The sequence below is a fragment of the Marmota flaviventris genome, chromosome 7, assembly GCF_047511675.1.
Source record: "Marmota flaviventris isolate mMarFla1 chromosome 7, mMarFla1.hap1, whole genome shotgun sequence".
Taxonomy (NCBI): domain Eukaryota; kingdom Metazoa; phylum Chordata; class Mammalia; order Rodentia; family Sciuridae; genus Marmota; species Marmota flaviventris.
The window spans coordinates 5,115,866-5,140,384 of NC_092504.1; the positions used below are offsets into that span (position 1 = coordinate 5,115,866).

A 24,519-nucleotide genomic window follows, 5' to 3' on the forward strand; every position below is an offset into this window, starting at 1 on the left:
GGCTTCCGCACAGCAGGGTGCGACTCAGGAAGAGCAGGTAGCCGCCCTCTCTCCCCGCCAGTGAGGGCCTTTGAAGAGGGGGACGGAGCGGTGGTCCTGCCTTGGAAACGAGTCGAGAGGCAGATAAGGAGGCTCGATAGGGTCACGCCCTTGGCCCAGCCGTGCCACCTTTGGGACCAGTCACGAGGAGAGAACAGAGTATGGACAAGCGCCCACGTGCAGGTTCCCCGTGTCAGTGCAGGTGAACCGCAGGACCCCCTGACCGCGGACAGGGTGACGAGAGGTGCCTTCAGCGCCTCATGCGGAGCTGGCTGTCCTGGAGATTCTGCCCCTGTCCTGGTGGCTGATTCTGTGTCTCGTTTTCCTTTGTTCTGTTCCTAAAGATAAAACTATCAAATTATGGAAGATTACCGAACGAGATAAGAGGCCCGAGGGCTACAACCTGAAGGACGAGGAAGGGAAGCTTAAGGACCTGTCCACGGTGACGTCGCTGCAGGTGAGTGGCCTCCACAGGTGGTCCCGGGAAGGGGAGCATGTCCTCGCTTCCTCTTTTAAGCCATGAGAATTTTTGGACTTGAAGGGCCACTGAGGTTTGAGCCAGGGCCAGGGTCACATCCCGGACTGCTTCCTTGTTGGGTGGCCACGGCCAGCTCTCTGCCCCATGCCTCAGTTCCTCACCAGGAGAGGACCCTCCTCTTGGAGGTCAGGTTTGCATGAGGACGTGGGTCTCCAAAGTGCTTTTCATCTGGGACGGAGGAGGAGGAGCCCCCAGAGCTTGCCTTGGGAGGTGAGGGGCACTGCGACCCCGGAGGGCCAGCATTCGCGCGAGGCACTCAGCTGGAGGAAGCAGAGCAGAGGACCTGTCAGCTGAGCCCTGCCCCCGAGCCTCCGCCACGGTGCACTGGGAAGCTGGGAGGAGCCGAGCCCCAGCACTTACAAGGCCCAGCTGGCCAGGCGGCACTTGTCACCAAGGAGGTCAGGCAGAGCCACTCCAAGGCACAGGCTGGTCCAGCATGATTGAAAGGCAAAAGGTCTCCTCTCCTCAGCAGGAAGTTAGTGAGGCATGGAAGGCATGAGCCACAGGAGGGTTCCCACCCCACCTCTGCCACTGCCTGGCAGCGTGACCTGGGACGAGGCACCGAGCCTCCCTCAGCTTCGGAGTCCTCATCTGCAGCAAGAACAAACGCTTCAGTAGTGAGCCTGTCTCCCAAGCACTGTCACCACGGGGCTGTCACAAGAGCTCACTCAGCCCTCACCAGATCCTTTAGGCTGGCTCTGCTCCCACCGTCCCATCTCACAGACGAGCAGGCAGACAGCCGGGACCCAAGCCTGGAAGGCTGTCCAGAGCCAGCCTCCTGGTCCTCCACGAAGCAGGAGCGAGGTCCCTGCTCCCAGCAGAGCCGTGGGGTGGTTAGCAACGTCATGCTGACAAGACTAACGGTCCCTTTCCTCCTGAAGCAGGGCAGGGGGAGCGGAGCCCCCTGGTCTGTCCCTGGCTTCCAGAACCGTCCACTGATGCAATCGATGCTCACACAGCGAATTCACTTCTATCCATTCAACACACCTCTGTCCCCTGCTCTGCTCTGGGCACTGGGAAGCCTCAGTCAATGCAGGCCTTGGGTCAAGTGCTGCTCAGAGGAAGTGACCTGAGATGCTCGTGAATGAGCAGGGCGAGCCCCGGGAGGCCCAGCAGCTCCCCGGGGCCTGGAATCCCATCTCCCTTGGTTCCTCGGCGACTCAGGGCTGTCGCTCCCATCCAGAAGCCTCCAATTGCGAGGCCTGGTGTCGGGGCCCCCGCAGGCTCCCAGACACACTCACCCACAGCTGGTTGGTGGCCGCGGCCACTTCCCTGCTCTGTGCCTCGGTTTCCTCATGCAGACCTGGTGGGTGGAGGGCCTGCTGCCCGGCCTCCCGCACCCCGTCCTGGAGAGGCTTAGCAGGTGCTCGCACGCCCCTCACCGGGGGTCTGGAGAGACGGAGAGCGGTCACCGGGTCGTTCAGACACTCGGGCCTCTGTGACTGGCACAGTGCACAGAGATCCTGAGGAAGCCGGGAGGCAGTTACCTGGTGTCCACAATGGGGGATGACGCCCCCTGCCCAGAAAAGCTTCTGGGTGTCGTCCAGAAGGAAGCAGGAGGGTCGCGTCTCACTGGCCTGGCGTCCAGGCAGGGCAGTGGCCCCGGATCACAGCCTTGGAGACGGGACTGAACTTGCCTCTTCTTTACCTCCCCCTTCCCGTGACCCTGAGCCGCTCAGCCCCGCGGCTTCCTGCCCACCTGAGTCCTGTTGGAGGAGCCAACATGCTGGGCAGGTCCTGAGCCCCAAAGCAAGTCCCAGCTAAGACTCACTCCCTGCCCCCAAAGTTTTCCCAGACGCAGGGTCACCGCCATGAGGACCGTGACAGTGACATATAGGCTGGGAGAGCCTTTACCCTCACACCTGATGCTCACGCAGCCCCTGGACGTGGGAGCACTGAGCGGGGACTGCAAAGCCACATGTGCATCAAAGGAGCCCGGTGCTTGTCACTCACTCCAATATCGTCTGTCCCTGTCCACCCCAGGGTCCCTGGGAGCTCAGGAACATAGCCTATCATTCACTCATTCATTTACCCACCCACCCACTCACTCACTCCCCAGAGGGCCTCTTGTGCTGGGCCTGGACCCAGCACTAGACACAAATAAGAGAAGGTCACATCACATCCTGACTGGTCCCCAATTCCCTGGGGAAAGAGGAGAGCAGACAACAACCTCAAGCTGCCCTAGGCTATGGGAACTCCAGGGGGCCTTGGCAGCCTGAGCAGGGTGGGGTCGGTTTCCCTTTACCAGCCTAGGCCAGGCCTTGGGATAGCTCATAGCTGACTGGCTGGCCACCTTTGGAGACCTCATAGTTGAACAGAGCTGCACCCAAGATGCACTGCAGTGCCCCCCACTGTGGGCAGTGAGCTGGGGACATGAGGGACAGGGACATCCCTGGGGGGCAGGGATGGGTTTGGATGAGTCAGGCTCCAGTGCTGTAACAGAGAGCCCCAGTGTTTCAGGGTTGGACAGGGAACTGTGTTCCTTGCTGTGAGGAGGTCAGTGTGCAGGCACCTTGATGGGGCGCGGCTATCCTGCAGCCTCTTTCATCCCTCAAGGCCTGGGTCCTCACTGCCAGGCCAGAAGGCACACCCTTGCTTAACCACCTGCCCAGGAGCACATGCATCACTTTGCTGACATCTCATTGGTCAGGATCAGTCACGAGTCCACACTTGGTTGCAAAGGCAGCTGGGAAATGTAGTCCCCTGGTGGGCAGAAACTTCCCAGTGATGTTCTTGCAGAAAGTAGAGCAGTTTGGTGGACAGTGGCCTGGTCTGCCATGCTATCTTCCATGTCATTTTAGAGATGGGAAAGTCTGGTGCAGAGGGGTTCTTCAGCCACTTAGACACAGTGCATTCAGGCCAGGGCTCAGAACCCATCCCAGGAGCCTATGTAAAGGAGGAAGCCTCTCCTGCAGGGCTGGGCAGGTGAGGGACCTTGCCATCTGTCACTGCTCATTTCAGACAGTGCAGCATCAGGATGGTGGCCCCTCGAGTGCTGTGGCCTCTTGTTAAGATCGTGTGCCCTGCCATGCCACTCGCACCTGCTCCCTGCTGCCCCTCTGATCCCCATCCTGCCCTGCAGGTGCCTGTGCTGAAGCCCATGGACCTGATGGTGGAGGTGAGCCCACGCAGGATCTTCGCCAATGGCCACACCTACCACATCAACTCCATCTCTGTCAACAGCGACTGTGAGACGTACATGTCTGCGGACGACCTGCGCATCAACCTCTGGCACCTGGCCATCACCGACAGGAGCTTCAGTATCCTTGCCAGGGGCCCCATGGGGGTGGCTTCAGGGCTGTTGGCTTGGCCACAGGCAGGCTTGGGGGCCTCCGCTTTGCTTAACTTCTTCATGGAAACACCTCTGGCTCAGTGTGCATGAGCCCAGAATGAGCCCAGGTGGACTCAATGAAAGCCTTAAAGTCATGGCCACTGAGGGTCACATCTGACCTCTCCCCTCCCCTAGAGTGGCCAGCATCCCACCCTCCTGGGGCCTCTCTGGGACAGCAAAGAGGGCAAAGGGCCCAGGGTTCATCTGTCCTGGAGGAGGACGCCTGACCCTCCTGGAAGCTCCTGCAGACTCCTCTTGGGGTCTGAGGCAGGCTGTATCCATGTGTGATGGGCAGAACCGAGGGCCTTTCCAGGGCTTAGAGGGACAACCCGGGAGCAGAAGCTCAGCTGGAGTGGGGGCCAGGAGAACCTCTACTCAGTGGTCCTGTGTCAGAGCAGGTGAAGGTCAAGAGTGATGACTGGCTCACATTGCCTGAAAAGGGAAGGACCCTTGATCCATGAATGTCAGCCTGGGGAGGGGTGAGGTTTGGCCCCAGGGGTGGTGGTGGACAGGGCAGGCGGCTGCTGGGAGGTCACTGTGCTAAAGACCATTCGTGATGCTGCCCCAGTGAGGTGCTACCCAGGGGCTCTGGCCTCCCATGCTGCATGGTTTTCACTCAGGTCATCCTCACAGCAGCCCTGGGAGGCAGGCATGGTCACCAGCATGGTCACCAGCCCCTTTCCAGATGAGAGAACTGAGTCACAGAGCCCAGGTTCACTTGCTCTAAGCCGACAGCAAACCCAGGCCCTGCAGCTCAGATTCTTCACCCAGCCTCCACTCTGACTGCCCTCTGTGGGAGCGGCCACCTGGGGGTGATGGGAGATGGGCACCCTGGGACCTTCGTGCAACTGAGTCTCCAAGTGCCTGTCAGGGCTGGTCCCCAGGGTCCAGACGGCTGAGCTCCCACAGGACTGTGAGCCTGGCTGGGCAGTGTTCCTCCAGCAGACACCAGGACTGGCCAGCGGGGAGAGGGGGAGCAGGAGGGAGCAGGCTGGGGGTTAGAGGAAGGACAGAGGGTAACAATGGCTTCTGGGCAGGGAGACTCGTCCAGCAGGAAGAGAATTGGGAGCAGCTGTAAGCAAAGCCTCTGAGGGGCCCTGGGCCCAGCAGGAGGGCTTGGCCACACGTGGGGGGCTGTGTGAGCCTCAACCCGCTCTGTGGTCCCTCCTCACAGGACCACAACATACAGTCTGTGAGCCCCTCAGGCTGGGCCCAGCACACAGTCAGCTCCATGGTACTGGGAGCATCTGCCTCCAGCATGGAGGGTGGAGGTGGGGGCGGGTGCTCGGGAGGACTCCAGGCTGGGACATTGGGAGGGGTGAAAGCTCAGATCTGGCTGGGTGGAGGGGCTGGGCGGCCCAGATGCTCCACCCAGGCTAAATCCCAGCAGCCCTGCCGTCCCTGGTGCTCACAGCATTGGTTGGTGGGACCTGCTGTTGCCGGGTCAGGACGCCTCACTCCAGCTGCTGTGAGCACGGCCTTTACTGACCAATATAACCACAAAGAGCTTCCACACTGGTGGATTTGGGGCTCCAGCGGTGTTAGGGTGCGGCTCTCTGCTCATTGCCTCTGGTCTCAGGCTCCATGTGAGTGCCAGAGTGAAAGTCCAGGAGAAAAGAGACCAGCTCTCAGACTCTCTCAGGAGCACCTTAGATGGCACCCTATTGGTTCTGATTGGGCCTCGCTCTCTCTGAACCAATCACTGTTGAGGGAGGGTGAATGCCATGCTCTGATTGGCCAGACTAGACTCACATGCCCCCCTGGTGCTGGAGGCCTCCATCTCTGCCCAGCCCAGTGTCTAGGTGTGGGAGGGGTCAGTCCTGGAAGACCAGGAACCACTGCCCACTGCCAAGTCTGGAACTACTGACTGACGTCCCAGTGTAACTGACCAAATGATGCCATGCGCATGTCTATGAGGCAGGATGGATTGCATTCTTATGTATAACTATAAAGTGCCAATTAAAATAATGAATTAATAGAAGGAAGGGCTCAAGGTGAGGGAGGAGGGGAGGGAAAGGGGAGGTACCAGTTGTAGAAGTGGAGCACATTTTGTTGTATGCATTCATGGATATGTCAAAATGAACCCCACAGTTATTAAAATAAACCCCACTATCATGGACTGGTAAAAACATTTTAAAAAAGAAAGAAAGAAAAGAAGCTAAGGAGAATTGAATACAGACACTCCAGGTTTGCAAATGGGGTTGGTGAGACCCAGAGGGCTTCCTGGCAGTGCTCCACAGCTCACAGAGAGCCCCCTCCACCACTGGGTGCTCATGGCAGAGCTGAGGACAGTGGCAATGTTATCACCAGCCCATTCACAGGTGAGGACGTGGCTGCGGGGGAGCCTGGGCTGGCTCAAGTCCCCAGCTCGCAGGGCTGAGCTGGACTTGTGCTCAGCCTCCGTGGCCTGGCCCAGTGCTGTCTGCCTGTCTGTCTGGCCCACTGCAGACCAGGACAGTGGCAGCCACCCTCCTTGAACCCCGACTTCCTTCTGGCGTGGGCCTCGGGGGGATGGGCTTATACCCAGGGTGCAGTGCGGCGTTGGTGATGCCCTTGCTCCCAGAGGCTCTGCAGCCCGTTTGGGATTGTACTGCGCTGCTCCCCTCTGCTGTTGGCTTCAGGGCTCTCAGGGCTGTCCTGTCCAGGCCCCTGCTAGGCCCTGGGACCCGGGGAGGAGTGGAGGGGTGCAGCCCTTCCCTGGAGGGCCTGCGGGCTCAGGGGAGGAGTGAATGGGGTCTTCCTTGCTGGAACCTGGGTCTGCCGTGGCCACAAGGAGGAGGCAGGAGAGTGACTGTGGGGAGCTCCCTGGGCTCCAGGCAGCAGAGTGCCGGCGGGTGAGGGGCTTGACGGGGAGCAGGGCAGAGGTGGCCCCACAGCAGTCGGGCAGGCCGGCCAGGCTGTGAGGCGTGCCTCTCCTGACCGGTGTCACTTGCAGGCCCCTTGGGTACCTGCCGTGTCTGCAGCCGCCTGTTCATTTACTCTTCCCATTTTTTCTAAGTTTTATTAATTTTCTTTTAAGTCAGTTTTCTTTAGTTTTGCCTAAATAACTATTTTTTGAGAGGAAATTAGCTTCATGTTGCAAATGAAAATAAAATATTCGTGGTACGTCACATGCCGTAAATAGGAAGGACTTGGGTCAGCGCTGTGAAGTCATTCATAACATCTGCACTTGAAATAACGGAGATGGAGCCATCCTCGCCCCGCCTGGGAGAGCTCTGTCTGCACTCAGGGGGCCAGCTGCGGCCACCTGTGCCTGATGAGTACTACAGTGTGACCAGGAAACTGAGGAGCCACGTTGTAAGTTCAGTTCAGCTTTAATAGTTCCCAACTTCAGCTAAACACCCACGGGGGCTGTGGGCCGCGGGGCTGCTCCGCGCTCTATAAATGTCGGGCCTGTGGCTGGTTCTCCTGGTGGAAGGAGAGAGGCAGGTGCTGGAGTGGCAGAGACAGAGAGCAGGGACCAGAAGTCCCCCTCTTCATCATGGGGTCCCAAACCCTGCCCCCGGGATGCTGGTGTCAGAATGGCCGAGTATACAGTGGCCCTGGTATACAGTGGCATGGTGTTTGCATATAGCCTCTGCACATCTTGCTGTGTGCTTCACACCATCTCTAGGCCTCTTGCACTGACAGTGCTGTGGAAAGAGTCGTGACACTGTGTCATGCAGGGAACAATGACCGGGAAAAATAATCCACGTGTTCAGTGGATGCAACTTTCTTTTGAGTATTTTCCACGGCACATGGTTGAGTCTGTGGATTCAGAGCCTGGGGACGTGCAGGGTGACGGCATGTGAACCTGACACGCAGCCGCTGTCTGCCTCCACGGCTTCAGGTCTGAGAAGCTGTGGGCACACTGGAAGCTGGGGAGCATCGCCAGCCAGCTTTGCAGGGGCCGTGAGGCTGTGTGTGGTGGTGGGTGGGATTGCACACACAGCCTGGGAGCCAAGGAGATGCAGGGGACAGGGGACAGCTGGGCGTGGTCATGGGCAGGTGAGGTTCCCAGACAGTAAGAATGTAGGCTTCACAGGTTTGGGACCCAAGTGGCCCCAGGACATTAGAATGGTTAGTTGTGAGAGGGTTGATCCTCCACAAAGCTGTGGCATTCTCTCTGGGCACTGCAGTCAGCCTGGGCTCCTGCCACACTGTGAGCACACAGATGGTGCTCTCTGCATATTGCAGGGAATGCCACCTACCAGCAGGTATTTATTGAGCACCTCTGTGTGCCAGGAACCGTGCTTGATGCTGGGGGTGGAGAGGATCCTGCCCTCCAGGAGTGGACGGGTGATGGACTATTAGTGAGGTGTCCAGTGTGGGAGCTGGTGACTGATGGTCCCAGCTGGCACAGCAGTGAGCACCTTCCCAGCCATGCTGTCTGCTGGCTGTGGGTGCCAGGGAGGGGCATAGTGAGTCAGTCGTGGTTTTGCCCAGGGAAAGGGCAGCCCTGGAGCTGGTGGGGTGCAGGGGGAGAAGGATGATTAGTGGCTGGAACCTGAGCCCGGCCAGGGATCGTGAAACGGGGCAGTGTCGTTGGATTACTGGTCCCCTGGGAGCCCGGGGACCTCCTTGGCTGCATATTCTGTCATATAGCTCTGTAAAACCTGGTGTAGCCTCTAACTTTGTGAAAATTGTCAGCTGATGAAAATACAGGTGCTCTGGCTCTTGGCAACAGAGGAGGTGAAAACACTGACTGCCGGGTTCCAGGCAGCCTGGCCGGCAGAATGCGGGCGTGTGGACGGCGTGGAGTGCGGTCTGCAGAGACACGTGGGGGCCTCCCCTGGCCAGAGTCCTCCTCCTCCAGGCAGCCACAGTTCCCTGCCCGTGGCCTGCTGGTGCTTGGCCATGGAGTGACGGGCACCCAGAGCTGAGAGACCCCACTCGGGTCCTGGGGAGCCGGTCTCCCTCAGCAGGGAAGGTACCGAGGCCTGGGTCGCAGGTGCTGCTGCGTCTCTGGTGGTGAGGAGCGGCGCGTCCTGTGGAGGAGGAGGCACGTGGGAGGAGCCCAGAGGGCAGGGGCGACTGCACCCAGCTGGGAAGCTGCTGCCAGCGACTGTGATGCCCTTGGGCAGAGCCCACCTGGCGGGTTCTGGATGCTGGGTGACGACAGTCCTGACCGGTCCTGAGAAGAAAAGCCAGGGCTGGGGCCTGGGGCAGAGTGAAGGGCAGGCCCGGTCTGCACCAGGGGCCTGTTCCTGCGACCATGGCCTGGGAGCCTGCTTGTCCTGAGGGCTTTGTGCAGTCCTCATGGTCCCCTGGAAGTTCCCTGTTCGTCCCCGTCTCCTCGTGTCCAAACTGTCCCCCTCTCCACCTCCCCTGCTGCCTGGCGCACACATGGCCCAGCCGTCACAAAGCTCACATGAAAGCTCCCTGTCTCCTCCCCCTCAGGTGGAAAGCGTGCCAAGCCTTGCCATCCCCACCCCAGGCCATGGCAGCCTGTCCACCTGCACAGCCACGAGGGGCCCTGGGCACCCTCAGCCACGGCCAGCTCTCTGGTGGCCAGGCCCATGGCCTCGCCTCTCGCATTCTGGCACATCAGACTTGCCCTCTCTCCTCTTCTGGTCAGTGTGGGCTGTGTACTGCTGACCCCCCTGACCAGCCCATCTCCCTCTCAGAGCCCAGCTGACTCCCACTTGCTCCGAGCATCTGCGCCCAACCCTGTCACTCTGCCATCGTCTGCCTGTCCTCGCCGTGTGCCCTCTCATTGGCCTCTCTCCAGCTGCACTGGGTTTTCTGGGGATATGACTGCCTCCCCCATTTCTGGCAGAAGGTTGGGATCAGGAGCCCAGGTGAGCACAATCCCTGCACTCCTGTGGGGCTGCACACAGTAGGTGCTTCTGCATGGCTGTAGGTGGTCAGGCTGGACTTGGGGTGAGAAACTCACCATCCCCACAGAACCTAAGGACATCACCACCTGCTCATCAATGTGAGCTCCAGGGGGCTCAGACCCAGGCACTGAGAGCCCGAGGAGCAGCCTGGGCCCTGGGGCCTGGCAGGCCTGGGCTCAGGCCCACTGCTGGCCCTCCTGGACCATCAACTTCCACAAAGGCAACGTGGGGAACTTTCCCTCTCCTGAGGATACATGTGAGGGGTGGCGCACTCATTCACACAAGGGGCCTGGTAACTGACCAGGCCGGCAACCTGCTGGGGTGTTTCCCCCCTGAACAGTAGCCCTTCCGAATTTAAGGCCGGTCCTCGTAAAGCCTCCTCGTCTCTGCTGGTCAGGGTGCCAGCTCAGCCTCTGTTGAAACAGCCCCTCGCGTCCTTTAATACCAATGTCTTGAGGCGGCTGACAGCACTGGGCGATTCTTCTAGAGTTCGATGCACCTCAGAGGTAACAAATGGCCCAGGAGGCCACAGCTGAGGACCTCTGCTTTATTTTTAGCACCTGGAGGATTTTAAAGACAGTTCAATCGATTTTTTCTCCCCTGAGCAATTCCTCACACTGGAAGGGGCGCTGCGCCAGCCTCCATCGGGAACAGATTTCTGATTCTCATTCATGGAGCGGGTTCCCACAGGCGGGCGGGGAGCTGAGCGCTGGGAGGTTCAGGACCCCGGTCAGCGCACACAGGTCTGTGGGCTTCGCCATCTTTCTGCGCAGGGAACAAAGGAAGGACCCTCCTGCTGTGCCAGGCCCTGTGCTGGGTCAAGGATGCCCGAGCTCCAACCTGGCCCCTGCTTGCTTGTAGGAGTGGTGGTCCCCCTCCTCCCCCTGTGTCCAGGGACGTGGCTTCAGTATGAGCTGGGCCATGGTGATAGTGTCCGCTACCCATGTCGACAAACACGACTAAACCTGCCTCCCTTCTTCCCAGAAAGGCAGCTGATGGCACACCGTGATGGCACACTGTCCTGGGGCCTTGAGCAGGCGCAGGGTTTCCGCTCGGTGCCGCTGTCCGTGGTACTGACCCGCCCTCTGTCAGCCCTGAGCACTGGTGTTCTGAGCACAGGGCACCTGGTGCCTTAGGCAATCTCCCAGCAGCTCTGTGGCTGAGCACACAGGTTAGGAGACCTGCTCCAAGTCACTGCGGGGAGATGGCAGGGGCTCCCCCGGGGCTGCCTGCACGTGGAGCCCTGGCACCCAGCTGTCATGCCACTTGGCCTCTCCTTCACAATGACATCACCCCATGGTGGCCACTGGGGTGACTCAGAGGCTGAGCACAGCTTGTGCAGCTCCATCCAGTGACCTCTGACAGCGAGTCAGAGGGGCGTGGCCTTCCCCCACACTTGGCAGAGGTGGAGCTGAGCTCAGAGAGGTGGGCGCCTGCCAAGGCCTCTCAGGGCCCCAGGTCCCTCCAGCTGCCCATCCAGCTCTGCAGCTGGGGCAATGTCTCCTGGCTCCTGCTTTGGCTCCTAAGGAGAATGTGCCACCCAGGACAGAGGAGAGGCTTTGTGAAGCATGTGGCTGAGGGCGAGGACTTGGGAGAAGGGACCAGTGGCCCTGTCCTGAGTCCCATCCCTCCTGTCAGGCCTTGGGGTATCTCAGGCTCCCCACTGAAGTCCCTGTGACCCCAGGCCGGAGCCCAGGCCCCCAGCCTGCTGCTCTTGGGATGGATCCTGCCACCCCCAGCCTTGCTCCAGGGCCTCTTGTACCCCACCCTCCCTCACCCTGGGCATCTGCTAAGCTGCCCCCTTGCCCAGATTCCCCCCATCACCGTCTTCTCTCCTCTGGACAGAGGCCTGCTGGGCCCAGCATGGGCTTGCCCTCCCAGCTCTTAGAACCCAGGGGTCCAGCTCTGCACCCACCCAGGTCCTCCCGGGTTGGAGGACTCTTTGCGACTTAGTTTTTGTTTTGTTTCTGTTTGTCCCCAGAGGGAGTAAAGGACTCCGGGTCGCGATTCTGGTTTAACTTTAGCCAAGTGCAAACCTTCCCATGTGTGTCATCTCATGAGACCTCATTACAGCCCTGCAGAGCCATTGTCACCCCGCCCAGGGACAAGAGGCCGGTGCGGAGAGGCTGGGCTTCTGAGAGGCCACAGAGCTGTTAGGTGGTGTCTGGTCTCTGACTCCGAGGCTGTTACACACCAGGCAAACACCAATCGCAGCCCAGGACCTTAGGATGAGACTGTGTGGGGACTAGGCCTTTAGGGAGTGACTGGGTGAAGGTCAGACCATGGGGTGGAGTGGGCCCTCCCCAGTACTGCCGGTGTCCTTCTTAAAACAAGACATCGGGACACACGGGCACCGGGCTGTGAGCACAGTGCAGGGAGAGGGCACCTTCGTGCCCAGGAGACGGGCCTTGGGAGGACCAGCCCAGCCGGCACCTTGAGCTTGAGGTTCTGGGCTCCTTGACTAGGAGAGCCAAGCGCCTGCTGTCCAAGCCGCTGTCTGTGGCATTTTGCTGTGGCAGCGTGAGCCCGGCAGGGTGGACGTGAGGTGGCCTGAGTGCTCAGCGCACGTTTGAGGCCAGGCCATCTTTTGGAGATTTGCTGAGGAAAGCAGTTTTCCCAGGACTGCCTCCTGCGCTCCCAGTGTCCCTGATAGGCCAGCGGGGGAGGCTTTCTGTGGCCTGGCCCTGGGCAGGATGCTCCTTCCCTCCCTGCAGCTGCTTGGTTGCCATGGTAACTGTCTCCGGTGCTGAGAGCAGGCTGCTGTCCGCGGCGGCAGAGCAGGTTCCTGCCAAGGCACCTGGATGGCCACGCGTTGCTCCCTTGATCAGTGGAGCCAGAGGCCACAGATTCCCTCCCGTCCAACATCTGTCTGCACTCGGTCCTGCCTTGCTGAGGGCCCCAGCCAGTCCAGCGAGACCCAGTATCAGGGCCCTGGGGCACCGACCACAGGGAGGGCTGCCACGGGGCAGACCTGCGCCTGCTCCAGGCCAGCCCGGCCCGGCTAGCCCTGCCTCTGCCTCATGCATGGTCCTAGGCGTGGTGCTGCCCACCCAGCGCCTCCGTCTCCTGCTGGGTGGATGGGAGAGGGCAGCCCTTCCTGCCGGGCTGCAGCTTCTCTACTCCGGTGGGTGGCATTCGCTCGCTGTGTCTCCAGGCTAGCCCTCCTGGCATCTCCGCCAAGGCCCACTGGGCGTGACTGGAATGGCCGCACTGCCCTGGCCTGCACGGGTGACGTCCTCACCGTTCTCACTTAGCTCTTCACCAGAACCAACCGGGAGCCTTTCCTCATCTCACGGCCTCGCCCCACTGACTGTTGGCAGATTCACCCGTGGAGTGGAGAGTGTGCCAAGGCTAGAGGACTGAGAGCCAGGGATGTGGGGACCCCTCTCCCACATGTCACCAGCCCTCATGATGCCCTCCATGCTGGTGTGACCCTGGCTGGGTCTTCTGATAATGCAGAGCCCCTGACCGCAGGAGACAGAGGGCTTCTATAAAGGTCTCTGCAAACCCGTAGAAGGCCGTGTGACCAGGTGCCCCGTGTCCTTGCAGGAGAGCCAGGAACTTACTCTTGGGTGGAGTGCGCCCCATTTCTGAGCTCCACTGATTCTCTTAGCTGCAGCTTAGGGTCCACAGGGTGGGCTGAACAGCCAGGGCATCCACACAGCCACCAACCTGCAGGGTGACGAGGCCTCATCCTGGGGACAGGGGGTGCACCCACCCTCCCAGGGCTGCGCGCGACACCCGTCCTCATCTCTCCCAGCTCCTGGCAGCTGTCAGTCATCCTTGGAGCTGCATCACTGGACCCTGGCTCATCTTGGCAGGGCCTCCCCCTCTGGTGACTGTCCTCTGTGTCTCATGAGGACGCTCGTGTTGGATTTAGGGCCCACCTGGGTAATTCAAGGTGATCTCATCTCGAGATCTTGAATTACATCTGCAAAGACCCCCTTTCCAAATAAGATGACTCTACCACTCTCTAGGGGTTATGGACACCTTTTGGGGGGCCATCCTCAGCCCAGGGCTCTGGAGAAAATAATTGCTCAGTCGAGGGGTGGACTTTCCCACTGTCCTTCTCGTCCTGTGTGACCTGCTCCTCTCTCCTGAATATTCCTGTGCCCCACAACTTTTCTTTTAGGGAATATGATTCTTAGCTGCCAAAGAGTGATGGGGAGTTAGTCAGAGCCCCCCAGACAGCTGGAGCGGAATCAGGTGGGAAAATGGAGGGGCTCTCAATGCACCTGATTATGCCCCTTCCCAAGGGAGGCCTGTCCTGAGGCGGGCCTTGAACAGCAGGGTCCCACACGTGGGTTCACACAGCCGCTCAGGAGCTGAGGAGGGGCCAGGGTTCATCCTCTAGAGGAAAGGGCGTTCCCTGCTCACGCCCACCCCTCGTTCTGCAGACATGGAGACAGGCTGCAGGGCAGAGGTGAGGTTCCCATGTGGCAGCCTGCTCCGGAGACAGCCAGGCCCTGATGCCCAGCCCAGGGCCTCTGGCTTCTGACCTAGTTGCCCAAAGCTAGAGCCGTCCAGGTGGTTGCTGTGGCCTGCACACGCGTGGCCGTGCGGGCGAGTGGAGGCTGCCCTTGCTGGGCCCTGGGGCTTCTGCCACGGCACCTCCCTGACCAGGAGCCCACTGTCAGGCCTGTCCTGGGGGACTAAATGAAATTCAGCAGGGATGGCATCCCTTCTCAGTCATTAGCTCCGTCACATACCCAATGGCTTCCATGAAGAGTGAGGCAGCAGGAGCTGTGGGTCCAGGGACCTGGTGGCCCCGACCCAGTGGGATGCCCACGGCCTGTAGGACACCATGCTGCCCAGAGGCACTGGCTTTGGCTTCAGAGGGCAGCACTGCCCATTGGCTCCAGGGCCCTGCTCAGAGGGCTCCCAGGTCCTGGCCATGACCATGTTGTGCCCGTGGAGACCAAGCCTGCTCACAGAGTTGCCTTACAGTGTCCACTGTGCCCAGCATCCTTTGCAAGGGCAAGATTCTCCCCAGGTGCTCTGGCTGTGACAGCCACTGTCCTGGGCCACTGAGAGACCCAGGCTTTGGGGCCTGCGACTCCCCAGCCTGCACATAGGCACAAGTTGGAGCTGGCCCAGAAAGGAAAGAGGCGCTTTCCCTACAGGAGACCCCGATGCCATGGGCAGAGGGGAAAGGAGCTGGGGGAGGGGACAGAGGCCCACAGGCTTGGTTTCAGACACAGTTAGAGTGACAGAGATGTTGAATCCTTCACCAAGATGAGTATGTAATAGATGCACAACAAAATCTCCTTCTGCTCAACAATGATAGGGGCTGGGAGCCACTGGGGAGAGGGCTCAGGGTGGGAGGGAGGCAGTGGGCCCAGCTTTGCAAGGAAAGTGGACACCGCATGAAAGGGGGGCAGCAGGCACTGCCCCACGCAGCTCTGTGGCTCAGGGGCCTCTGCTGCGGTGTTGTCCAGGGGTCCTGGGAACAGAGGTGCACAGCCTTGTCCTGGGGGCCTTGGGGACAGGGAAAGGCGGAGCAGCCAGGGTGCCGTTGCTGCCCTTCCTTGACCTTGCCCCCAGACATCGTGGACATCAAGCCGGCCAACATGGAGGACCTCACGGAGGTGATCACGGCCTCGGAGTTCCACCCCCACCACTGCAACCTCTTCGTCTACAGCAGCAGCAAGGGCTCCCTGCGGCTCTGCGACATGCGGGCGGCGGCCCTGTGTGACAAGCACTCCAAGCGTAAGTGCCACCCCAGGCCCTGCAGAGGCGGGGGGCGAGCTGCACGGCCCGTCCTGGAGCTGGGGGCGGCCGGAGTGGGCCGGGCTGTTCTGCTGGTCCTGCTGCCCAGGAGCCGCCCAGCTCCAGGGTCTGGGACTCTAGGGCCAGGGCCAGGAGACGCAGAAGTGAAGGAGATGCTGCTCTAATGTCACCTCCTCGGGGACCCTCCCCTGACGCCACACAGGGCCAGGACCCTGCTCTGCCCATCCTGGGCCGCATCCTTTTCCCTTGCAGGGCTCCCTGGGGGCTGCTCCCTCTTCCCCTGCAGCCCGAGCCCCTCGGAGGCTGGGTGTGGAATGTGTGGCCCCCTCATCCTGGAGCCCCCCAGAGGGTGCCCTGGAGGAGGCCCAGGGGAAGAAGCCCTCAGCAAGACAGCCACCACGGCCCACCTTCAGAACACTCGGCTGAGCCTGGCCCCCAGAACTGAGCATGGGGGGCTGGGCTGCCTGGTGCTGGCTGTGGCCCCAGTTGCCACATGGTCTCCAGAGGCCCCTGGAGGCAGGATCAGGCTCCCTTCCTGTGGAGTAGCAGGCTGCACCCCTGCTGGGAGAGCAGGGGCCGTGTCCCTCTGGTCCACCTCCCCATCCATCCCCAGTGCCTATTAACAGTGTCTGGAAAGAGACACTTCCTGAGTGAGTGAGGCCAGTCGGTGGCTGGTGGAGGGTGGGTCACACTCTCCCCTGGGTGCACGTGTCATGGGTAGTCAGTGTGGATCCCGTCTCCGCCCTGGGGACTCAGGCTCAGGCACTGAAGCCTCCTGTCCCCTCTCCCTCCCTGAGCTCTGTCCCTTGCTCCTGGCCACCACCACTCTCCTCCAGGCCTGCCCACGCTCCATGCCGCCAGGGGCTTGCATCTGAGTTAGGGAGACAGTGAACACGTTCCTAGGCCACAGTGTCAAGTTCAGGGACAGAAGCCAACGAGGGTATGGCAAGACAGACCCCGACGGAGTGAGCCGCGGGAGTGGGGAGAAGGTGGTCCTGAGCAGGGCTGTGCGGGGCAGAGGCAGGAGGCCAGGGGGAGCGCGGAAAGGAGGGCAGGAGGCGAATCAGAGTAGAGCAGGGGCAGGTGGCTCAGGCCACCGCCCGCAGGTCAGGCCAAGGGTGAGAGGTCAAGTGTGCTCCAAGTGAGATGGGCTGCGCCAGGCCTGGGACTCCCAGGCTCAAGCGGTGGTGAGGGGGGTTGGCCTGGAGAGGTGGCAGGCCACCTGTGAGTGGCACATCTGCACACTAGGCTCCCGGGAGCACGGTCCAGCAGGCAGCCAGACGTGAAGGCCTGGAGGCCAGGGAGAGGCCTAGGCCTTTGAGATATCAGTGTGTGGACAGGACAGAGGGGAGGCCAGAGGCCACCTGAGGAGTGTGGGCAGTGCTGGCCCACAACCAGGCCCAGATGGAGCTGTCCCCTGCTCTGCCACAGGGGACAACCCCAGGGAGCAGCTTAGCGCAACACAAGTTTATTCTCTTCTGCACGCAGGTCGGAGTGTGACACCATGGCCTCCTTGCCCCAGGTCGGGTGTCACCAGGGCAGGGCTGGCTCCTCCACAGGCTCTGGGAGAGGAGCCCTTCCCTGCTCTCACCAGCTTCGAGAGGATGCCGCCCACCTTCCTGGGCTTTGGGCTGCCCCCAAACCCTCTCCAAAGCCACTCTGCCTCCCTCTTTGCCTTATGAAGACCCTCTGGTCACACTGGGCCCACTGGGGCACTGCAGGTGAATCCCCACCTCAAGGTCACTGACCAGTGGCCTGAACTTGCTGAGCACCACAGCAGTCCACAGAGTCTGAGCATCAGGGTGCCAGCAGGCTGGGCCACCACCTGTGCCCACTGCTGCTGACTCAGCCCTGCATCCCCCGAGCCTGGCCTGTGCTCAGCTCTGCCTCAGAGGGCACAGAGTAAGACGGGAACAGACGGGTCCAGGCCCTGACTCCCTCGGAACCCCATGGAGGGAAGCCGAGGCTCCGGGGCACATCCTTCCTACAGGACAGGAGCTGAGACACCCCGTGTCCAGGACAGCAAAGGGCTACTTGGTGACATCGACGCCTGCATTATGGAGCACTGCTCGGTCACCTTGTTCTGATATTGTTTTAGAGGATTTTTAAATGATGTGGAAATGCTCCTGTGAGGAGGTTCAGTGGGGGACAAAAGAGCAACGAGCACTTGGCCAAAGAGGGAAGCAGGGGAGCCCTGGAAAGGACGGGGCCAGGACAGGCCGCTGGCCACCGAGCACGGTTGACACGCTGTTCCTGTTTTTCTCTCTGTTGGTGTTTAACAGGTTCAAACCTTGAATCAGCGAACGTGGGTGGGAAGGGGGCACAGAGGGGCACAGAGACTCTTGGTGCCATGCTGCTCCATTGTTGTGGGGGGTGGGTGGAAATCAGAGCCCCTAGGCTTCCGCAGCCCGTGTCACCCTGGTCCCCTGGGTGTGCGGGAGCACCTGTGTGCTTCCTGAGCTGGGCTAGAAGCATGGATTCCGGCCACGTGACCGCTGCGCTCCTGGTGGTGAGCCAGCCTGGTCTGAGTCACAGGCAAACCTGAGAGTAGGAGGCACGGAGCTTTCTTTTCCATGACTCAATCCAATTTTCGTTCTCGCCCCATCCTCCAGGGCTGCAGGGAGCATTGCTTTGGGGCCCTGGCAGACCCTTCCCCATAATGCACTAGGTTCCGAAGAGCGAGGTGTTCAGGGAATGATGTGGGTCTTCCGGAACATTGGTTGGCAGGGTGCTTGGTGACATGTGGCCAGGTGCCCCCGGAGACATCCCTGTGGCCTGTTTTCTGGCTGCCCATGACTTCCTGGGAGCATCCTGGTGTCCAGGCCCCTCCTGGCCTGTGGACAGGCAGCCATGTGCGCATTGCTAGTTTTATATAGGCCTCTGTGCATGCTCCTAGGTGAAGTTGGCCTTTAATTTTCTTTCCCTATTCTTTGCCCAGTTTTGTTAAGGTTATTTGATTTCCTACAGCAAGCTGGGTAGCTCTGTCTTCCTCTTTCTGGAACTTGGTAGAGAAAACCTGCCCCTGGCGTCTTCATGAAGCTCACGTATGAACCTATCCAGGGATTGAACTCAGGGGCCCTTGACCACTGAGCCCCATCCCCAGCCCTGTTTTGTATTTTATTTAGAGACAGGGTCTCACTGAGTTGCTTAGCAGTTCACGTTGGTGAGGCTGGCTTTGAACTCTCGATCCTCCCGCTGCAGCCTCTGGAGCCACTGGGATTACAGGTGTGGGCCACTGCACCTGGCTGGCTCTAATGTCTTTTTTGAGAATTTTTTTTTAAAGGTCTATTTCCTTTTGATTAGTGGTTTATGAGGTTCATGCAGATTTTCTATTACAGTTAATTCTGTATTTTAAAAATTTCCAGGATTTTTTATTCTCAAACTCGATAGCCTGCATGGATGGAATAGCTCGCTCTCTCTCTTTTGTGTGCCAGGATAGACCAGGGCCTGGGCATGCCAGGCAGCCTCTACCTCTGGCCACAGCCTCAGCCCCGGGAGCTTTCTCTTCAGATCTGGTGACAGGCTGGTTCCTGCTCTAGACGCCTTCTCAGCTCGCTCTCCTCATCTCATTTAGTTTGCCGTAAATGCGGGGTGAGGGCTGGGTGTCGCCCCGCTGCCTGCTGTGACCAGGCCGTGCATGGTCCCGAGGCAGGGAACTAAGCAGGCAGCTGATTCCTGATTGGCAGTGGTGGTGGCTGTTTTTGATCAGAACACAAATGATTGTTACTTTAGCTAACGTTTTTAGACCTGGAGATGGACTAGCTCCTGACTCCCACTTGTATCTGTTTGTCCACTTACTGCTCAAAACTCAGCTTGGGAGCGACCCCTTGGGGAGACATGCTCATGTCATCACTTCCTAACAGGACAAACCTGCGATTTTCATTCACACTGTGACCGGAGTCCTGGACCACTTGTGGGTGTTTATTTCCGCGTCAGACAGATGAGGAAACCAAAGGTCCGAGAAGCACAGTAGCTTCCGAGACCCTCCGCATCGAGGTGGGAGGGCGCTTGGGCTGCCCTGCTCTCTGGTACATGGCTCCAGCTTCTCTCTGCACTAGAAACCAGGGTCTTTTGTCTGCTAGGCGATGTGGCAGGGTAGCCATGGAAACAACCCTCTGTGAGTCCTCAGAATAGACAGTTATTTCTGCATTTGACAGCATAGCTGCGGAAGGGGTGGGGCGGGCCTGGAGCAGAGGCTCCGCAGAATGGGTGGTGGCAGTCCAGACCCTTGGTGGGACCAGACCTCGTGCCCAGCTGGTGGTGGGCACAGGGAGAACCCCAGCTCATGTTGCTGACAGCTTGGGGCACAGCCCGCGCTGCTCCGGGTGGGCGTCCATCAAGTCCCGGAGCTGCCCGGAGGAGGGCAGGGTGGTGCATCTCACCGATGGAGCTGGGGGTCATCCCACCCCCGCTGCTGCCACAAGAGCCTGGGAGGCTGCTCTTTCCTCTGTGGCTTGAAACAACACAGCTCTAGAGGTCAGGGAGTTGGAGGCCGGCGGCACGGGTTCCTAGGGCCTCGGGCGGAGTCCGTCCCCAGCCTCCAGGGTCCTTGCCTTCCCCATCCCGTGGCTCCCCTCACCCTCCTCTGCGCTCTGTCTCTCCTCCCTCTCTTCCTCTGCCGTGAGCTTCCTGCCTCCCTCTCAGAGGTCCCTGTGTCGTCACAGGGTGGAAATCCAGGATCCCTGCCTTCAGATCCTTTCTCCGTGTGCACAGGCTCCCGGGAGCAGAGAGCAGACATCTTTAGAGGCTGCTGCGGCCTACCACGTTAAGGCATCGGGAGGTTAGGACTTTGGCCCAGGTCACACAGTCAGGTGGATCCCTGTCTCCTGCCACCAGCCGCAGCTCCTTCTGACTCCCCAGAAATGCTGAAGGCTGAAAACTCAGGGGAATTGTGGGTGAGCCAGGCTCACCTGGCGGGGCTGCGTGGGGGCTCCCAAGGCGCAACCCTGACCCTGCACATGGAGCAGAAAAGCCAGATGGCCTGTCCCCCCAGCAGTCTGGGGGCAGAGTCAGACCCAGCTGCCCCCAAATGGGAGCAGCCAGTGCTCAGGCCCTGCAGCTGGATGCTGAGGCTGGTGAGGCAGAGAAGTGGGCCCGTGGGAGGGGAGGCCAGGGGCACGGGTGGAGGAAGTCCCACATGGACAGGCTTCACGGGGAGAGCGTCCCTTACTCTGAAGGGACAGAGCCACAGGGTGCCTGAGTGTTCGGCAGGCTCCCCCTGGTGGCCAAGTGGAGAACAGTCTAGGGGTGAGGTTGGAAACTGGGGACCAGTTGGGGGCTAGCCTGTTAGCACGGGGCAGAGACGCAGTGCTCACAGCATGGTGGGCTGGCCCAGGAGGAGAGGGTCACGTCCTCGCCTCACGAGCCTGCTGGAGCCATGGGTTGGGTGGAGGCAGGCTGGAGGGTCTGGGGATGGCTGTCTGGAGACGAGGCTCCTGCCGTGTGGAGGAGATGGGGAGACCAACTGACGTGCAGCAGGGACCAGCAGGCATCACGGGTGAGCAGCCCTTGGTCTCCCTCAAGGTGGGGAGAGGCCTCTGAAGCCACAGCAGTGCCCAGCCTAGGGCAGGATCCTGTCAGGCCACCCTTGTCATCCGGTGCTGGACGTCACCAGTAGGAGGCAGCAGAGGGCAGCACTGGAGAGTAGATCTGGGTTCAGAGTCACCGCTTTCTCCAGCTCTGACCCCAGGGCGTGGTTTTCAGTGTCTGCCTTGGTTTTCTTGGCTATAAAATGGGGGATAATTAGGGTATCAATTTGATACTTTAATTCAGGGATTAGATGAGATAATATAAGGGAAGACTTCACAGAATCTGACACAGAATAAACGTGTCACTGTTCCCACAAATGAGCCCTTTTAGGTGCCGGTTCTTCCTCTGCTGGATGATAGCTGGGCCAGTGCCTGTTATGTTTGGTTGTAGGTCTGACAAATGAACAAATGACCTACAGACAGACAGCTGGGCCCAGGGTGGAAACAGTCTCCTGGCCCTCTGACCCATGGGCTGGGCACTCCAGTGACAGTGACCAACTCTCTCTGCAGTCTTTGAGGAACCCGAGGACCCCAGCAACCGCTCCTTCTTCTCGGAAATCATCTCCTCGGTGTCAGACGTGAAGTTCAGCCACAGCGGCCGCTACATGCTCACACGGGATTACCTCACGGTCAAGGTCTGGGACCTGAACATGGAGGCGAGGCCCATAGAGACCTACCAGGTGGGTGCCACCGCCTGAAGACCTCAGGCCGCTCCACAGGTGGGGTCCCACAGGAAATGTCCCTGCACCTGGGGCCTCGGTTTTGAGGAGGAGATGGTGAAAACGAAGATGGACTTCAGGCTGGGTCTAATGCGGGGTGCAGGGTGCACCCCTCCTCCAGCATCTGCAGTCCTCCTGCTAAGTGAGGAGAGCACTGCCCTCCCCTGGGAGCAGCCGGGGCAGGGAGCGGGCAGGGGAGTGGGGAGTGGGCAGGGAGTGGGCACGCCTCTAGGCCTCAACACAGGGCTGTGGGCCGGGTGCAGGGTGAGAGCCGGCGCCTCCCTGGGAAGGGTGTGCGTGTGTGTCCTTCCTCCCACGGTCCACGCAGAGCCTGTGGGTGGGCGGCCAGCTTCACGGGGTGCTAGACTCGCACGTGGAGCTGGGGGGGCAGGCTTCCTGGAAGAGGAGGCATGTGTACTAGACCTGGAGGCATGAGCAGGATTTGGTCATGCAGATGTAGCCAGAAAACACCCACCAGAAGCCCAGCTGGATCCTCATGGCGTCACCTGGGATGAGTGCATGGGGTGTCACATCTGCCACACATGGGGTCACCTCCATTCCTTACTGCCCCTATGAAGAGGGTGTTGTCAGCCCTCCTGCAGAAAGGGAAGCCCGAGCTCTAAGGGGCTGGGGTACGAGGGAGGCGACCCTGATTCAGTGACCCACACCCGGCTCCCTCCCGGAGGCCTGGGAGGGGCGTGTCTTGTTAGGCACAGGGGTGGGGACTGGGAAGGAGCACAGAGCTCAGAAGACAGGGCACTCCGAGGCTGAGCTGGGCCATGTGAGCAGTGCCCCTGGAGGCCACGTGCCCATGGAGCATCTCCTGGTGACAGCCTCTTATTTGGCCACGGGTGAGGTACTGAGCCCCCACTCCACCCCCACTGCACACCCTGGACAGGGATAGGCTCTTCTGTGTCCCTCTAGAAATAGCAGAGGCTATGGGACAGGGACAAACCATGCCTTTCATGACCCTGTAGTCAGTGCAGACCCGTGAAGCACACGCCTCGATTTCAGGCGCTTTGAGAGGGGGGTGCGGAGTCTCTTGTGGGTCTCAGACTGGCTGGGGACCCAGCACATGACGAACCATGTGCCAGGCTTCGTGGGGAGCAGGGTCCCTTGGGCCACCTGCAGCACCTTGCAAACAGGGTTGTTTCTCTCCACCACGAGGAGTCTGGGGAGGGCAGCCCAGGAGCGGCCAGTTCCTGTGATGTCGTCCCTGTCCCTGCTCTCACCTGGCCCTCCTCTCACCAGGTCCATGATTACCTTCGGAGCAAGCTCTGTTCCCTGTACGAGAATGACTGCATCTTCGACAAGTTTGAATGTGCCTGGAACGGCAGTGACAGGTGAGCCCAGCCTTGGCCGCCCTGCATGTGGCAGGAGTGTTCTCGACCTGCAGGAGCTCAGCGGGCGACTGGGGCGATTGGGGCAACCGTCCGGGGTGGACACGCCTTGCTGAGTGAAGGTGTCGGTGCGAGGCCACACCCTGGGGCCATCACGCGTGATGGCTGAACCCTAGTGCCTTTTCTCCATGAGGCAGAAGCATATGGCACCTGGTCACTGCCATCTGTCCACACCTATGGGCCCCAAGACGGCCTCACTTCTCTACAGCAGTGACCATTGGTCCACCTGGCCCCTGCTCCCTCCATCATTGTGGCCACCATTGGCCGCAGCCCTGAGCAGGCCTTCCATTATCCATCCATGCAGTGGGGAGAAGGGGCGGGGTCCAGGGGCATGGCCCAGCTTGTCCACTCACGTGGATGGCCCCTGCCACACACCTCCTACTGGGCAGTCGGCCCCCTGAGCTGCTGAGGGCTGCCATGCTGCTGTAGTCCTGGAAGGCGCTGGGCTGTGACCTGCTGTGGCTTTGGACACAGGGCTGGGAAGAGTGGGGGACAGCGACTGGACCAGGGCTAGGAGGAAGCCACAAGGAGGCAGGCCTGGCCCCAGGTGGGCGGAGCCAGTGGTAACAGGAGCCCCTGGGCCTGCTGATGTCCTGGGGCAGAGCTGCCTGCAGGGCCTCCGACCAGAGCTGTGTGCAGTGGCCAGCCCGGTAGTCACAGGGGGTCCACTGAAGGACGCATAGAAAGCCAGGATGGCCCCCCAGGACCCTCTCTGGCCTGTGGACTGACCCCACCCCGAGGAGGTGGGAGTGCTCAGACCCTCCTGTCCTGTGGCCCTCCCACACTTGGGGACTCCCTGGTGAACACTGGGAGGTGCAGTGAGACTCTCAGGAGAGGGACTTGGTGCTGAGCTACTAGGTATGTCCTTCCTCCACACGGGCACCAGGGGGCGCTTGTGACCTGGCGACGTCTGCACCCAGAGCCAGAAGTGCTGAGCTCCAGTGGCTGGTGCGTGGCCTCTGGGGCTCAGCTGTCCTGTTCCCCACCCAGCACTTCCTGTGGGGTGCACCTTTCAGGCCAGCTGTCCCGGCCCTGGTGGTCCCCACCCCTCCCTGCTTCCTGCTCCCGCCCCCAGGAACCCGCCCTGAGTGCTCTGCTCCTGGGCGGCTCCTCCTGGCTTCCTGCAGGAAGCCCTGGGGTCCTCCCATGCCCCCCGTAGCCCCCTGGGTGTTCCTCTCCTGTCCTGCCACCTACACGGGCTTTCCCATGGCCTCTGTCCTCTTGGCCTCCTGACCAGGACTAGACGGAGCCCCGAGGTGGGGTGGGCTGGGGTTCAGTCTGAGTGCAGCCCTCATTCAGCCAAGGGCTTTTGCATTTCTGGGGCACAGAGGCACCGGGCCACCTCTGAGCTTGGCCTGCCGGTGGCTGGGATCCCATGCTGCCCTTTGGGACTTCGGGGGCTCAGGGAGAAGCTG

General features: G+C 60.5%; 1 protein-coding gene across 1 annotated transcript in view; it reads left to right on the forward strand.

Moving 5' to 3' along the window:
• Ppp2r2c (protein phosphatase 2 regulatory subunit Bgamma) overlaps positions 1–24,519 on the forward strand; it is a 96,979-nt gene that overhangs the window by 68,241 nt on the left and 4,219 nt on the right. Inside the window, exons 4-8 of the mRNA XM_027937728.3 lie at positions 384–496; positions 3,660–3,837; positions 15,272–15,436; positions 21,496–21,665; positions 22,956–23,047. Of these exons, the coding sequence (XP_027793529.1) occupies positions 384–496; positions 3,660–3,837; positions 15,272–15,436; positions 21,496–21,665; positions 22,956–23,047 (718 nt within the window). The remainder of the gene's footprint in view (positions 1–383; positions 497–3,659; positions 3,838–15,271; positions 15,437–21,495; positions 21,666–22,955; positions 23,048–24,519) is intronic.